General features: G+C 54.7%; 1 protein-coding gene across 4 annotated transcripts in view; it reads right to left on the bottom strand.

Annotated features, from left to right (window-relative positions):
• GRHL1 (grainyhead like transcription factor 1) overlaps positions 1–8,461 on the bottom strand; it is a 35,414-nt gene extending 26,953 nt beyond the window's left edge. Inside the window, exons 1-3 of one of the 4 annotated variants that reach the window (XM_036027646.1) lie at positions 8,272–8,461; positions 4,891–5,077; positions 2,149–2,219 (exon numbers count right to left, since the gene is read on the bottom strand). In XM_036027646.1, the coding sequence (XP_035883539.1) occupies positions 2,149–2,219; positions 4,891–5,077; positions 8,272–8,291 (278 nt within the window). In that variant the 5' untranslated portion in view covers positions 8,292–8,461. Of the gene's footprint in view, positions 1–2,148; positions 2,220–4,890; positions 5,078–7,562; positions 7,802–8,271 lie in introns of those variants that run through there. The other 3 variants (XM_028516435.2, XM_036027647.1, XM_036027648.1) reach the window with 3 other exon arrangements.
• Between the last annotated feature and the right edge of the window lie 8,112 nt (positions 8,462–16,573).

The raw sequence follows: 16,573 nt of genomic DNA, 5'->3' as shown, positions 1-16,573 counted from the left end.
TGACAATGTTTACTTTCCTAGTGGCACTGGGCCTCGGGGTGCAGTAATTACAATATGTGCATGGTAGAAACTACAGACACAGATGCTGGAGAATGAGGAGACAGCTTCACAGGGACAGGTCAATGAGACCCAAAAGTGTTAAGTAAGATTTCATGTGAACACCGAGAATGGAGAGCTCTCCTCAGCTACACTTTACTCTCAACAATTCTAGCAACGTCACCGAATTTTACTGGAACCCCGAAGCTGCAAACATGGCTGGTCGGGTCGGTCCAGAAAGGCAGCTCCCAGACAGACCCTGAAGTCAGGCTCCTCCAGTTCAAATCCGGTGTGACCTGGAGCCAGTCATTCACCGCTGAGCAACGACACGCTCTTCTGTGAGATGGGGACAATAAGGGTGTCTGCCCTCAAAACGTTCTGAGGAGGATAAACGAGTTGGCACTGAAATAAAGGCACGCAACAATCCCTGGCACACAGGGCTCAAGACGTGTGAGCCGTTCCTGGTGCGTACGCCTGTTTGGCTTTCTCTTTCGGCGAAAGGAAACTTATGACTACACTGCACCAGCAGATAAAAATACCTGCATAAAATGACTTTGCTCTAATAAATGTCCTGGGCCATGTAAGATGATGTCTAGTCTAGAGTAAAACTAATAGATTTTCAAAGCCACCTCAAATCATATAGGCTGATACTTTTAAGAAAAAAAAAGCAACTTGGCAGCTTAGTACATTTCAGGATTGACAACATGTAAAACTGTTTAAATTCACACCCAGGAATGTTTCCTAAGGAAAGAGAAGAAGAAAAAAAAACTACCCAGAAAATAGATCACTGAGGCTTTGTAACAGTAAAAAAACACTGTACGTGGAGGGTTAGCAACAGGAGAGTGGGAGGAGGAGAGAGGGGGAAAAGGTATGAGAATAAGTAGCATAGACGGTAGGTAGAAAATAGGGGGGAGGTAAAAATAGTTTGGGAAATGGAGAAGCTAAAGAACTTATAAGTGTGACACACGGACATGAACTAAAGCAGGGGAATGTGGGTGAGAGAGAGTATGCAAGGTGGAGGGGAGAAAATGGGACAACTTTAATAGCATAATCAATAAACTATATTAAAAAAAAAACACAAAAGCCACTGTACAGCCTTCACGTGAAGTTTAGCCGGTTCCAGGGCGGCACCTGAGACCTTGACCCCCAGCTCATGCCGTGATCTGGCCCAAAGAAACACTTATCAGCAGCTCCAAACAAATAACAGAAAATAAAACAAAGTACTGCAGCAAAAAATAAATCTGGGAAATCAACGTATGAGTTGAGGAAGACAGAAGAGTGGACCGAACACGGGGAATTATGCGGGTAACTGCCGACGCCCACAGCAGTCCGTGGGGCTTCACGTTATTTCCCTGCTGCTGCTGCGTTTGAAACGTCCGTAACAAAAAAGTAGGAAATAAAAGCCGTGAGCCCTTTGCCAAAGGGAGATTCTGAAGATGAAAGCAGCACCACGCACACACGCAGGAAGCACACTACACGCAGGGGACAGCTCGCTGCCCAGCCCTCCCGGGGCAGGCGAGCTCGGCGCGGGGCGCGCAGACCGGAGCGCGAGGCCGCGCGCGCGCCGCCAGGGGGCGGGGTTCCCCTGGGCGACCCTTCCTCCTGCAGCGATCTTGTACTCGTTTATCACAGACGGGACGCAGGGCCACTATGAAAGTATATTTTCACTTTTTCTAAAGCCTTCACTGATTTTTTTTGAAAGCTTTAACCTGAAATATTCAAAAAGTAGCCTCAGCAGGAATTTGGAAAGCAGCTGAAGGCACCGTATTCGCTCGGCATTTCTGAATGGACCCCAGCACTGCCGGCAGCCACCCCCCCCCTGAACGGAACAGCATCCAAGACACGGAAGCTTGAAGTTGTTACTAAAAACACCGCTTTGGAGGAGGAGAACGTTCATGCTCTGTTTTGCAGAAAAGGCAACTGCGCCTAAAGGAACCGGTACCTTCTCCGAGCGACGGAATCGCGGTGAGTAAACGGCAACGCGGTAAGGAAACCTGCGCAGCTCACCCGCCTCGTCCGCGCACGCTTCTTCCCCGGAACGAACTCCCGACGTGCTTTCAGACACCTGGCATTTTCCGAGAGAACTGTTTCACGCTCGACATTGGACGTTACCTTTTGCTGTGGTCCGCCTCCGGGTGCTCAACCTCGACCTTTGCCACCGATGACCTCCTCTCTCTGGGAACCTGAGACAGGGACACACAGGACAGTAATTTAACCCTTACGCAGGGAGGAAGAGATAGATACAGCCTGTTCTTTCCCGTCAGTCCGGGCCTTCGTGTCATCCACTAAATGCGTCCAAGCGCCAGCTCTGGGGGCAGGGTGAATGAGACGGGGTCTGCTCTGAGGAGCCGGCGGGCTGGTCACCAGGTGGCAACGTGAAAACCAGCTACTGCTTGGCTGGACAAGCTCAGGGCCTCGCACCCCTTCTGCCCCTGAGGCTGGGTTTCGTCTCTTCAAGTACCCCTGGCCTGGCTCTACCCACGCATCTACACAAGGCAGTGGACCAGGAGCTCCTGGAAACACAACGGGGCTCTCTCCGCCCTCCCACCGCTCTTCTCGGCCACCCCTCCCTGCAGACCCCACGCACAGTCGCAAGGATCGGCCGAGTGAACAGTGCATTCCCCGAGACCCAGGTGCCGGCTTCAGGGATCCATTTCTCTAGATGTGGAAATCGTACGGTCCGTGAGGCAAGGGACAAATCGAATTCAGGCTGCTCTACCCTTCGTGGTCTCTGCTCATCCCTGCACGGGAGGTGGAGGCAGGCAGGCAGACACCTCGGGGCGTGCTGCAGACCCCCACCCAGCCGAGCCTGTTCCCAGCGCATCCTCCAAAACTGCCAAAATGGGGTGTGAGACTGGCTTCCGATGTGCACGAAGGAATCCTACTCCTACTTCTTATTTTACCCGTAAAGAAGGAAAAAGCATTGTATCATGTACGAACGATGTGCTTTTAGAGCCTCACTGAAACTGTGATGTGAAAATGACTGATCGTGGCACCTAAAAACCTGAAACATTTAAAACCCGGTCATTTAAAAACAACAAACAAACCAACCAACCAACCCCCTACACCCATCAAAAGCAGCCTGACATTGAGAACTGCTGAGACTGTCTCCTTTAGTGAACAGACACGAAAATCCCTCTCCTCCTACGACGTAGGACACCTCCAGGACCCTCTGCTGGAGACACACACGCGGAGCCCCTGCAGCCGGGGTCATCAGGTCACTTCCTGGCACTGACCGTGTGGGTCTGCTCCCCACTCTCCGGAGTTTCAGTTACAGACACGCAACTTCAAACTTCGTAATGAACACCTAGGAACTTAGGGTTTTTACACTGAGTTAATAAAACGAGCCATAAAGGGAACAGGTGATATAACAAGTTCCACTTCAAAGGGACTTGAGCGGCCGCACTTCCCAGACGAGGGTCTCCTGCAGCGTCATTAGGTACGACACAAGTCTCCGTTCATATTCAAAGGAAAACGATGCTCACCTCACTCTCTGACACAGGGGCTGACCACACGACCTCCTATCAGAAGATAATCAAGCCTTTTGTTTAGGTCCCATCCTAACTATCTCCTTTGCCTTTTCCCTGCTGTATTTCTCGTATTCAGGAAAGAACACAGGGCCGGAACATAACATAACGCAGGCAGCTGGCTGACCTAGGACTCAGGGGTGACCAACCCGTCTTTACCGGGGGCCACATCAGCCTCGCGGTTGCCTTGAAGGGGCCGGATATGATTTCAGGACTGTATAAATGTAACTACCCTTAGCTGCTAAGGAGCTGAAATTACATTCAGCCCTTTGAGGCAACCGTGAGGCTGATGTGGCCCTGATGAAAATGAGTTTGACACCCCTGATCTAGGTGGCAATATTAAGGAGTTAACTGTCCTGTTACATTAGGTCTTCTAGAGGTGTGGGAGTTTTAAAAACAAAAAAGATGACAAAATAAACTGGAATACGGAGCCATCCTCCCCTATCGGCTGCTGGTCAGAACGAGGAGCTGCCACAGTGCGTCCAGCAAGCAAAGCACAGCCCACGGCAGATGCGCAGCATGGCCGAGGCGACAACCTGGGCACGGACCAGACCAGGCCTGAGATCCTGGCTGCCACACACACGCGCTGTGTGGCCGGGGACCTTGACTGTTCCCATCAGGGACCCCGCAGGGACTCCGGAGGCGTCGGAAGTGGCTCTCGCACACTGTGACCACGCCCGGCGCAGCACCGGCAGTCTGTGGATGGCAGCTAGTGCCGCCAGGACAGTGTCCATGATGAGAGTCAGTGGTGTCGTGTCTGTGGAACACCACATAAAACTCCAGGCAGGGGACAGACTACATTGAACTAAGACTCATCCAGATCTCCAGAAACAGGCAGCAAAATGGATCCTGACCTCAGAACTAGACGGTCCAAGACTGAAAAATAAGGCTGGTTTGTTTTTCATGAGCCGTACAGTCAAATCAAAGCCAAGCCTCTACAATACCATGCGGGGGGAAAGGCCATCGCTTTGCTCTGACTGCACAGGGACAAACCACTGCGCCCAGATGGTGCTAAGGACCACCTTCAGGGAAACGCCCGGTCCCCACAGGACACAGCGACCGGCTTCTTCCACGGGAGCCTCACCTTTCCCCTGGAGCCAGAGCAGCTGGCTGCTCCGCACGTCTCGAAAACAACCCTTTGATTCCATGAGCGCAGACTTTTCAGCTTTGAACCATAGTAATTCAAAGTACTCATTAAACTATTATAGTCCCTACAGAAGCAACTTGCATTACCCTCTCCCAGCAAATTACTGTTTTCCGTGCGGCCGGACCAGCGCGGGGCTGGGGTGGGAGGGGGGACCGCCGTCGCGAGAGCAGGCGGACCCACCTTGTAGTAGTCGTAGAGCAGGCCCAGCGCGGCCGCGCTGTCCTCGTCCCCGTTGATGCTCATCATGGCCTTGGTCGCCGCGGTGAGGGGGTTCTCCAGGAAGGACTTCCAGGCTTCGTCCTCACTCGTGTAGGGGCGCCGCTGTGGGTAAAGCGCTTCATTCTGAAGAACCAGCACTGGCCGTTTGCTTCAGAGGAAAGAAGAATACTTGGGTCAGGCTTCCCTGCTGCGAGGCATCCCAAGCTAATTTTTAAAGCACCGATTCGTGGTGTTGCAATAAAACTGCCCATTGTTTCCCCAACGGCCCTGTAAGGTAAATTAAGACGAGACCAGAAGACGGAGACCAGAAGACTGCCCCCTTCTGGCAGGGCTCCCTCATGGCAGGCCAGGGCCCACCCAGTGAGATATAAGGAACTGAGGCAACCTGCGAACCTGCAGTTCAACTCCACAGGGGACCCAGGATACACTATTTGGCAGGAGGGGGGACGGGAAACAAAAACAAAAAGACAACACTCCAAGAAAAGTCGGGCTATGCAAACACTTCACAGAAGCAGACACAAGGATGGAGTAAGGCGACACAGCACAGGCACTCTCTTCAGCCCATGCAGTCAGAGTCAGGACTGGGTCTCCTTAGGGAGGGCCACAGTTTGGTCCTCATGCTGCTACACGTCACTTCCCCCCTTCCTCCTGCGGCCCTCGGCTGCCCGCGATCTCCCGCCAGCGCTCTCCCGCCTGCACACAGGGGCAGGGGAGGAGGGGGCGGAGCGAAGAGGGCTACTTCATCCACCCCTCCGGGGTATGTGAGAAAGTTAGAATATTCTACTGATCACCAGCAGATTGAGCATGGAATGTGGCCACAGGGGACTGTAAATCAGTGAGGACGCACCACCTTCTGGCAGGGGGGGCCAACTGTTTATCTTCGCGATAAACTAAAGAATCTACAACAATAAATGGGAACGCCCAACAAAAGGATCTGTAAGAAAACAGGAAGGGGGGAATCTGTTTTTTAAAAAATCTTTTTTACCAGTTTTCTACGCTGAGCAACAACTGTTTCATTTTAACACTGTACTTTGGTGGGAAACATCCAGAAAAATCACCGTGGTTATTTATTAGTAAACTCTTATGGAAGAGTTGATTCAAAGGATGAAAGCAAACACTACTGATTCCAAAACTTGAAAGGTACGCAGTCTCAACAACTGTTCAGTTGGTTCTATGGAGTAAGTCAATATCAAGAAAAAGTGGAACACCAACTCCAGCGAAGTGAAGCAGTTTTTTTTTCTTAAGGAAAAAAAGTGTACGTGTTCAGGACTACTCTGAACGATCACTATTCTAACAAGCAAATTTAAGGATCAGTTCTCATTGCAACACACAAATGAAACATGTCAACTGCCTAAAGGTGACCTACCTACTCTAAAAGTGAATGTAGAAAGAGCTATTATCTTTTCAAGTAATCTGCAAAGGTTAGGGTTTGGCAGCCACCCAGGTCCTTTAAAAACAGAAACAGATTTTTAAAAGTGGAGAACATCTTTGAAGAGGGGGTTTGGGGAATCCAACTTCAGGTATTCTCAGTCAAAATCAAGTCTTAGTTCAAAGCCAGTGCTCCTCCGCCGTAGGCACGAAGTCATGGGAGCTCACATTTGGAAGAAAAAGGAGTCTTGAGGTGGTGTGCTATTTTAATACTGAACAAACACAGTGGGTTGTTCAAAAGAGACAGGTTGTTTAAAAATGAAAACTATTGGCACAAGGCTCGAATCAAAAAAGCGCATCGACATATACACAAAGGGCCCCCCCCCCCCAGCGCTGCCAGCAGCAGAGCACAGCAGCGAGGAGCCAGTGGCAGGCACCTGGGGTGATTTGTTGGTGCTGAGCTGTTATTAATAGTGTAATAGCTACTTGCACAAGATTATGACAGCACTTGGCTCATTCGATTCCCATAATGCTCTTGTCCAGCTTCCCTTCTCCCACGCCTAGCCCAAACCCGTCAAAGCAACAGAAAATAAAGTATTTTTTTTTTTTTTGCAAATCGTTTTGTGAGTGATCACCCTGAAGGTGTCTTTCCATTTCCCAAGGGTGCCTAAGACCAACATTTTAGCTTTGGAAAGTTGCCTTATCTAAACGAGGCGTCTGGGAAATAAACGCGAAACCAGCTGCCTTTGCCTACTTCCTCCTGCGACAGGCTGTTGCTAGTCCCTGAAGGCGCATCACCGCCTTGGGGGATCACTCCGACCGTTCCTCAGTGATCCCTCCAAGACTTCCGGAAGACTGTACTCCACGACGTCATTCAGCTGCATGTTCTACAACAGACGACCAATCTATTTGAGATATTCTGTACACGACATCTAACCTACTCAACCAGAAAAAGGGCACCCCAACAACACGATCCCGGGCAAATAACTCTAAAACAGGGAGGGGCCCTGCCCGCCCCTGAGTCACAGAGCTGAAACCAACTGATTCGGTTTGGTGCAATTTACTTTAAGAAAAAAAAAAACATTTTTAATGATTGAACAATTTTATATTTACAGGAAAGTTGCCAAGAAAAATAGAGAACTATCCCTCACCCAGTGTCCCCTAATATTAACGTCTTACGTTACCACCTTACATTTATCCAAATGTTTCTATCATCACAAACTCCAAAAGGCACATTATTAACCCAGTACTTTCAAGAGTATCACCCTGATTTCGAAGTTTCGTCCTCCGGATATTCTGAGCGTGTTTAATTACAGTAGGTGTAATTACCATCAGTGATGCAAGCGGCAAGGAACCCCTACAGCGAGTTTCTCACTCACACAGCCAGCCAGGGAAAGAAAACGCCAGGGCTCCGCAGCGCTTCAACTTTTGCCTGGATTTCTGCTTTCGGAAGCTCTCCCGGGCGGCCCAGGGGCACGGCCGCGCGCCGAGATTACCCGGAGACCTCTACCTGTCCCGCCGCGGAGCGCATCGCAGGGAGCTCCCGAGTTCCACCGAGCAGAGCAACCGACGGCTCCCGGTGGGAGCACCGGGGCGAGGGGCGGTCCGCGAGTAGAGCCGCAGCCCTCGAAGGGCGCCCAAATCTCGTCCCGCGCACCAGGGCCACCAGGGAGCAGAGAGGAGGGCGCGCCTCGGAGGTGGTCACCCTGATGAGGACGCTGAGGCGGGGGAGGGGGTCTCTATGGAGTCCACTTGCCAAGGCAAGGGTCCCCCCAGGGCCTTCGGCAGAACAAAGGCGGGGGGAGCGCGGAGGGGCAGAGAAGAGCGCGGACCACAGGACGCGCGACCCCCGCCCGCTCCGCATCGCGCCCGCCCGCCCCGCTCCGCCCGGCCTCGCGGCAGGTGCGGCGGCCAGGCGGCAGCGGCCGCCCGGGCAGCCGGGCCGGACTCCCCGCAAGCCGGCGCCCCACTCACTTGTCGTACTCCTGTGTCATCGCGCTCGTTCGCCGCTGCCGGGCCGCAAAACTGGACTTTCGGGTTGGGACAGTACACCCGATCCGTGGGGAGGCGGCGGCGGCGGCGGCGGCGGCGGCGGCGGCGGCAGGTCCGGAGCGGCGGCCCCGACGGGTTGGGTTCGCTTTTCTCGCTCTGAGCCGGTCCGCGCGGGCTGTGCTCGCTGGGCGCCTGTGCTCCGCCGCCCATTGGCTGGCGACGCGCCGGTTCGGGGCGTGGCCTCGGGGCGGGGGGGCAGGCAGCGCCTCCTGATTGGCTGGCGCGCGGGGTACCGGGACCGGGGCGACGGTACCGAATGGCGGGGCGGGGATAGTATCCGCGTCCGTGTGGCTCTCAGTACGCTGGTGGCCTCCTGCGCGGCCGACTGGCGTGGTCGCGAGGCTTCTGGCGCGCACCTCACGCCCCTAGGGGGGCCGCCGTGCACCCACGCGAGGGCGGCTGGGCGCTGTGTCTCTGCTGTGTGTTGTCGTCGCGCCCTCCGCCGCCCACCTGCGGAATGGGCCGTGCTTTGGCGCCACCTTCCCGGGCGCTGGGCGCTCTGCTCTCGCCGCCGCCCACCCATGCCCTTCGCTCGCTGCCGGGCGTTGGAGTCTCCCCACCCGCAGCTGCTGCCCGTGGCTCAGCTGCCTCGGGCACCTTGCCTTCTGAAGTCTCTAAAGCGCCCCGACCTCCTCCTGTCCGCTCCCAGGCCGCGTGTACTTAGGAGGCGGCTGGCTTTTCCCTCTTAGCCTTGGAACCCTCATCTGGGCTTCAACTCCCCTAACCCTAAGCCTCCCCTCCAGCGCTCCATCCTCAGGCTCAGCCTCTCCTACCCAGCTGCTCCTTCCAGCCCTAGTGCGGTCTCACTGTGAGCACCGCGCCTCCATTCCTTTCCACCCCAGGCCCCGTGGTCCTTTCTGAGGGTAAAACCCTTCTTATCCAGGGTCTGCCCATTCCACAAATACTTATGAACAGACCTACTATATGCCAGGCACTAATCTAGAAGCTGGGGATAAGCCAGTGAACAAACTGACAAAATCCTTCCTTCCTCCAGCATCCTCCTGCTTGGGGAAACACGATTTTAAACAGTAAATGGTATGGTATGTTAGAAAGTGGCGAGTTCTGTGGGGGAGAGAGCAGGCAGCTGGGGAACGTGGGGTGGAGTCAGGGCGACAAGACTTGAGGAAGACAGTCCTTCGGGGAGGTGGGGGAGGAGGGGACCGACAGTGACGCGGCCTTGCCGCAGGTGGGGGCCTGTGTGTGGACTGGTTTTTACCGAGTGAGGTGGGGCAGCATTGGAAGGTTTGGATTCCAGCTGCGTTGTGATATCATTCCTGTCTTAAATAATCTGGCTGCCGGGTGGTGGGCGGATAAAGGCCAAAGATAATGGTAGCTTCGCCTGGGGTGGGAAAATGGAGTGGTGAGAAGGAGTCAAATTCTGGATCTCCTCTGAAGGTAGCACCAACAAGATATCCTGAAAATCGGATTTGGAGTGCAAGACAAACGAGAGAGTTGGGGCGACTATAAGGTTTTCAGTTGAAAGCTGGAAGGAATGATTTGCCCTTCTTGAGGTGGGAAGACCGCAGGCTAGGGGCGGTCAGGAGTCCCGTTCTGGACATAAACTCAGGATTTTTATTAGAGACCCAAGCGGTCGTATCAGTAGACGGTGGGTCATGAGTCTGGGGTGCCGCGGAGAGACGTCTGGGCTGAACGGACGAATGGCAGACATCAGCTCAGAGACTGTATCAAATGCCTGTAATGGCGTGGTTTCCTACCGCGGGGAGGGAAGACAGAGCAGGACTGACGCCGAGAGGCTGGAAGAGGCGGCTCCAGGAGCAGCAGAAGAGATGGGAAGGGGGACTCACTGATGTAGGAGAAAAGTCGACACTGAGAGAAGAAAGCGAGACCGGAGAAAGGTGTGGCCAGCAGGTCACAGGCTGCCCGGAGGCCATCTAAATGAGGATTTAGCAACATGGAGGCCACTGGGGCCTTTATTCAGCTCCAGCTGTCCCTCATGTACCGGGACAGCTCCCTGCTCCCTGTTCTCCAGGCCCCTTGGGACCGAAATCAGCAGCCACAGACCCTTCTCACCGTCCCCTCCTGCCAATTTCAGTTCCTGTCCCTAAGCCTGGGTACAACGCTGGAGCGTGGAGCCTGCTCTTTTTCTAATTCACTGTTTTTCCTTTTTGTTTGTTTAAGTAAGTTATATCTTTAAATGGTCTCTTTCAAGAAAAATGTTCAGTAAATAATAGGACAGGTGGTCCGCAGGTACAGAGCAAATCCTCAGAGTTATGCTGCCGAAGCGACTCAAGTTGGGAAACGTTCCCCTCCTTCCTCCTCTGACCCAGCTCTAGGTGTGGCCAGAGTAACTGCTCTAAATTCCAAACTTTTCAGGTCACGTCACCCTGTTACATTCAGAGCAGAGCTCCAGCCCCTCCGCAGGGCTCGTAAAAGAGCGGCTCAGTCCTCGCTTTTGCAATTCCGCTCCTTCCGCGTCTGCTCAGGGCCAAGCGCCTCCCCACCCCCCAGTTCCCCCGCTCCTCCTCTTCCTGCTGGCGAGCTCCATTCAACCTGCCAGGCTCAGCGGGGACCCCCCAGTCCCCCGGAGAGCGTGCGCCACCTTTGCCACATCCTGTTGGTGACCTGAGGTTCCCTGGTTATCTCCGCTCCAGTGGGAACTCTTCAGGAGAGGCCAGGGATGGTACACTTTCACGTTAGTGTCCCAGCCTCGGGGTGCACACAGAAAATGCCCAGCACGTGTCTACTGAGTGGGCGCATCCCTTGGCAGGCGTCTGTCCCGCTTCGATCTCCTTCCTGCCTCCTGTACCATAATCTGGGAGTGATTTACATGACCTTCTTGCCGCTGGAGACCAACAACCTCATGCCTGATACACAGGCACAAAATAAATATGGGACGAATGAATAAATATCAAACCATAAAACCAAAAACAAGAGCTGTAAGGACCCAAGGTCATTAGACTTTACGTGTATTAACTTAAAAAAAAAACAAAACAGTCGGTCTATCTTAGAAAGTGAATAGGGGCTTATTTAGGATGCGCCTAAGTGCTCTCTAAAACGGAAGTTAAAATCCATGCCTATGAGGTGTTGGCATTGTTTTTATTTGTATTTTTTTAATTATTTTTTAAATTGTAAAAATAATACATGCTCATAGTTTTACTTTTTTTTAAAGCAAAAAGAAAGAGGGGGAAGTAAAGGGGAGAAAAGGAGGAAAGACAAGAAAGCAGGAAATTTAAAACCACCCAAGGTTTGGAGCCGAGGCCCTCGCCCCAGACGGCCAGTGTTAACAGCTTGTGTGTCTTCCCAGATATTTCCTGTGTATCCACCGGCATATGGATGCTTTATTTTCTCACACAAATGGGACTCACACTGTGCATCTTCTCAGCTTGCTCGCTTCACTTCCTGTGGCTTAAATATTTCCCACCTCCGCACAGAAACAACTACTGCACTTATAAAAGACTCCCTGGCTGGTGTGGCTCAGTGGATTGAGTGCCAGCCTGCAAACCACAGGGCCACAGGTTCGATTCTCAGTCAGGGCACATGCCTGGATTGCGGGGCCAGGTCCCTAGTACAGGGCATGTGAGAGGCAACCACACATTGATGTTTCTCTCCATCTCTCTAAAAAGAAGTAAAATCTTAAAAAAAAAAATGGCTGCATATCATTTCTTTGTGTTGGTGTATGATGACTCAGCCAGACTCTGTTAGTGCGCAATGAGGGTCCTTCTCCCGTTTGTTGTCGTTACGAACACCCAGTAACAGACACCCCCGAAACTCTTCACTTTGCACCCGTGATCAAGGATAGCCGTGGGATCAGCCTAGACCTGGAGCTGCTGTGAAAAAGGTGTGCATGGTTGCAGCTTTCATAGATCTTACCAAATGGTTTCCCAAAAGGCTGCCCCACTTAGACTCCTACCAATAGGGTGGGGGTATCGGACTGTCCGAGGGGCCACCCCCTCCCCAGAGCAGGGACTGATTTCGGAAGCCTCTCCAGTAAGGGGCAGGGGCCCATGTGGTTCCAGCAGACTGGCAGTAGAGAGGCCAGCGGGGTGAGCAGGTAGAGACACAGACCTGGATTGCAGCCCAGCTTCCACTGACCGCACAGGGTGACCTCCGCTGAGTCACTTCTCTCTGGGCCTCAGAAAGAGGAGGAGGCTGGACAGGTCATCTGGTCCCCCCAGGTCCAAAGTCCCACGGCTCCAAGAATGGTTGCTAAGAGCAGTTGTGGTATTAACCCCCCCCCCCCCCCCCCCAGTGTGCAGACCGAAGCTCCTTAGCCTGGCACAGAAGTGCCTTCTCCATCTGGCCCGACACACATTTCCAATTCCATGTCCCGGTGAAAAGCCCCCACTGCCCCGGGCCCTGTCACGGTGTCCCCTGAATATACACCCTGCAGTCTCGGGTCCCTGGTTGCCGTACCCTTCCACCACTCCCCCCACACCCCACTGCTGCGCCTCCTTACCAGGCCAGCCCCTGCTGCCGTCTCCTGCAGGAACCTGTCCCACCCCATCCGCCTTGCCCCCGCCGCCCCAGCACTCAGCGAGCCCTTCATTAAACCTCTCACCACAAGCGGCTCTGCCTTTCGGTTCATCCCGTCCTGCGTGAGATCGGGAGAATGGCTTGAAGTCGATTAGGCCGGGAGTCGGATCTCAGATCTGCCTGCTGTTTGGACGTCAGGCAGCCTGCTTCCCGGCCGGCCCTCCGGTTCCCCAGCTGGGCACGAGGACGCCGAGGCCAAGCTCGGCGGCAGCGGTAACGAGGACAATGGAGTTGAACCTCATCACACTGTCGCTTGCCTCCTTCCTCTGTAGAGATCAGGAGGGCAGGAGCCCTGTCCAGTCCCGCCAAGGGCTCCCCGGCCGGCATGCGACCTAACCCCACCCCTGACGGGACAGCCTGTACCGAAGGGGCACCAGCAGAGCAGCTGCCCCCACGCCTGTTCTCCGAGGCCGGCCTGCCCAGCTCGCCAGAGCCGGCATGGGTCGAGGTGCCTGGCGAGCTGGCTGTCAGATGAAAGTCTTCCGCTCTGGAGAAATGGGGTGTGGAAGGGACAGTGTGGCACCTCCACCCTCGCCTCGCGGCTCTGTGACTCAAGAAAGTCATTGAACCTCAGCGCCCAAGTTTCCTCAGCTGGGAACTGTGGGGTAATAACTCCTATCGCCAATGGGTTTGTCTGTTTGTGAGTTTGTTTCGTTTCATGAAATGTCTCAAACAACGCCAGACAATGATCGACTCACTGCTGGAGCTCAGTGAGTATGAAATGCTTCGCCTCTCCATTTTTCCTTGCTGTGCGCAAGAGAAACTATGTCTCGGGACAAAAATCCCTCATCTAGCACAGGGACAAACATATTATAGAGGGTCAATAATTGTTGTTCTTCAAGATGGTGATGATACGAACCCTTGTTCAGTCCTTCCTTCGATCTCATTCTGAGCTCCGTTGAGTCTTACAACACCCCTTTGGGGTGGACAGGGTTGTGCCCACCCTGTGGACGAGGAAGCGAGGTCCCGGGAGATCCCATTCAAAGCCTCATAGCCCGTAAACTCAGGACGTGACCCTGGACTCTCGTTTCTGGGTCCCCCACGTTCCTGGGTGGTGGGGCTGCCCGTACCCTTTCTGCCTGAGATTCTGGGTTGAGCCGGTGCCCCCTTGGAGAGCAGCCTGGGTGCTTTACATGTGGCAGAGCCAGGGCTGGGGCTTCCCAGTGAGTGACCACATCTGCCTTGCGAGGCGGCATTTGAACGTCCTCTGATCCTCAAGTGCAGGGCACCGGGCTCTCCACAGCCTGGCGTCCCCGCACACGCCCTCCGTTTTCACGTGTCTTCAGTGGACTTGCCGTGCACGCACTCGCCGGTGGAGGCTTCACCCCTTCCCCGCCATGCCGGCCGGTCACACCAGGGGGTCGGCGGCCTCAGGTGAGGCTTGCGGGGCACCTGGGATGCGATCCCGGCGGTCCCCGGTTTTGAACGGAGGCAGAAGCAGCAATGTCCAGGTGGGTGGCACCCTCTGGCTGGCATGTGGCTGTCTCACATTCTTTCCCTGTGGCCTCACTGTAGATCCGTCATTCGGTGCAGGCTCAGCAGTTGCGACACGGCTGCCAGCACGCCCGTGGCCCCGCACCCTGGCCTCAACCTCCAGCGAACTTCCACAGTGAATGGCCCACGGAGCGGGGCGCAGCCATGATGCCCTTTCAGGAGAACACCCCAGACGCGGGGGCTGGGCCGCCAGGGCTCTGCCGCACATTTTCCTCTTTGAAGAGAACGTTACTGGTGGCGAAACATCTTCATTGCAAAACAATGTCCATTAAAAATTGCTGAGTTGTTATCCTCACTTCACAGAGAAAACCAGTGAAGAGGGATTCCGATCACTCACCCCAGATCGACACTTCAGGACAGCGGTCCTTCCCCAGCGGAGAGTTTCCCTTGCCCGAAAATTCAAGTGCGTTCTGACTCACTTCATACTTGTTTTGAGTTGCTCCCGTCGGTGATCATTGGAAAGGGAGGAGCTGGCGGTTGGGAAAGAGGAAGGGACGCGTCGGGAGAATTTTGTCGCAGCACCAGGGCGGAAAGGAAGTGGGAGCGGCGTTTCAGGAGGGCAGGGGCCAGCCGTGCACTGGGTCCGAGGGGAGTGTGGCCTCCACGACAGCTGTACTCCTTCGGGACTGGAGGTGGACGTGCATCACTCACTCAGGTGTCCTTCGGCCTTCTACAAAAGCTCCTTGAGGTGTACCCAGAGCTCCAAGTCACTCTGCTCTGGGGCCGCCCCGTGGGGATCGGCGGGTGCGGATGCTGACACTGGAAATCAGAGGACTTTTAACACGTGGATAGAGGACTGGGCAAATCGCGCACACACATGCTCGTTAGTACGTCTCTGATCCTTCATAAAGAGGAACGGATGCGCAGGCAGCTCCCTGAAAGGGCGCAGGAGAGAGGCCCGAAGGTTTCTGAGCAGCCGCGGCGGCGGGTGGAATCCAACACACCCTGGTATCACAGACTAGACGAGCACAGGGCCCTGGACATGCGTGCCCTTTGGCAGGCTGCCTGCGTTACTTTATCTTTGTGAACTCAGTTTTTCAAATAAGGCCTCACGCTTCTGAACCTCCAAGTCTAGCCCCCTCTCCCCCAGCCTCTGGATGTACATATGCACACGGCTGAACCGTGGCCGGTGCTCAAATGCTACACATGGAGGCTGCACGCGCCAGCACCCTCGCCGTCCGGCCCTAGGAGGGGTGCGGGCTGAGTGCCTCCGGAGTGATGGGTGCTGCCCCGGTGGGGGGGGGGGGGTGCCGAAGCTGGGAAAGGGAGGGAGCGCAGGGTCGCAGAGGGACAGTATGGGATGTCCCGAGAAGAGGGAGGGCATTTCCAACAGAGCCCCAGCCTGGGCCAAGGCCCTGCAGTTGAGATGTCACGGCTCTTCTGGGAGCCCCTTGCCCGAGACCGAAGGAACAGGGGTAAGGGAGGCGACCCCCCTGGCCGAGCCCTTGGCTGCGGGTGGTGGCAGGAGGACTTTGAGCCTCACGGTGCTGTTAGCTCTATTTGTGGGAAACCCCTGGCAGAAGGACACACGCCCGGGAAGGAGACAGCTCTCGCCACCCGCCAGGAGGGAGGTGACAAGGGCCCGAGCTGGGCTGGACGATGCCTACAGAGGCCTGGACACCTGCCAGAGGAGCACCCGGTGGCGGAACTGTCAGGGTGAGTGACGGGTGAGACGGTGAGGGCAACAGAGAGGGCCTGGGATTCACCGCTTGGGTGACTAGGCAGATGGTGCTGTGATGAGGGGTGCAGGGGACACACAGGTTTGGGGTGGAGGTTCGGGGGTGGTGGGGAGGGTCCACTCCAGCCGTAAAGGCTGATGTTTTCTTCTTCCCAAACTGACATCACCAGGGGTTCAGGCCCTCGAGAGGCTGTGAGCTGGCGAGGACACAGACGCTGGGAGACTAGACGGCCCGGGATCAGAGGGTCTCAGTGTCCTCACTGGTAAAGTGACACAAAACCACACTGTAGGGTCATTCAGAGGGTTACGAGAGGCGATTTGTGTCCAGGGCTTGGAACGGCGCCCGGCACACTGTGTAGGTGTCTGGGGAGGCGGTAGGTGTGCCAGAGGCGAAAGTTATGCCCATTTCCCTCGTCTGCTTTAACAGTTACTCCAATGGGATCATCACGGCAACATCCGGAAGGCAGACAGATGAGTTCATTCATTAAATAGCGATCACCACCCTGCAGTAACGGATAGGAAAAGTAGGAGAGTTTTTGTAATTTTCCCCTTTTTATC

The sequence above is a fragment of the Phyllostomus discolor genome, chromosome 6, assembly GCF_004126475.2.
Source record: "Phyllostomus discolor isolate MPI-MPIP mPhyDis1 chromosome 6, mPhyDis1.pri.v3, whole genome shotgun sequence".
Taxonomy (NCBI): Eukaryota; Metazoa; Chordata; class Mammalia; order Chiroptera; family Phyllostomidae; genus Phyllostomus; species Phyllostomus discolor.
The sequence above is the reverse complement of the archived record's forward strand: the minus strand, read 5'-3'. Positions and strand labels throughout refer to the sequence as shown.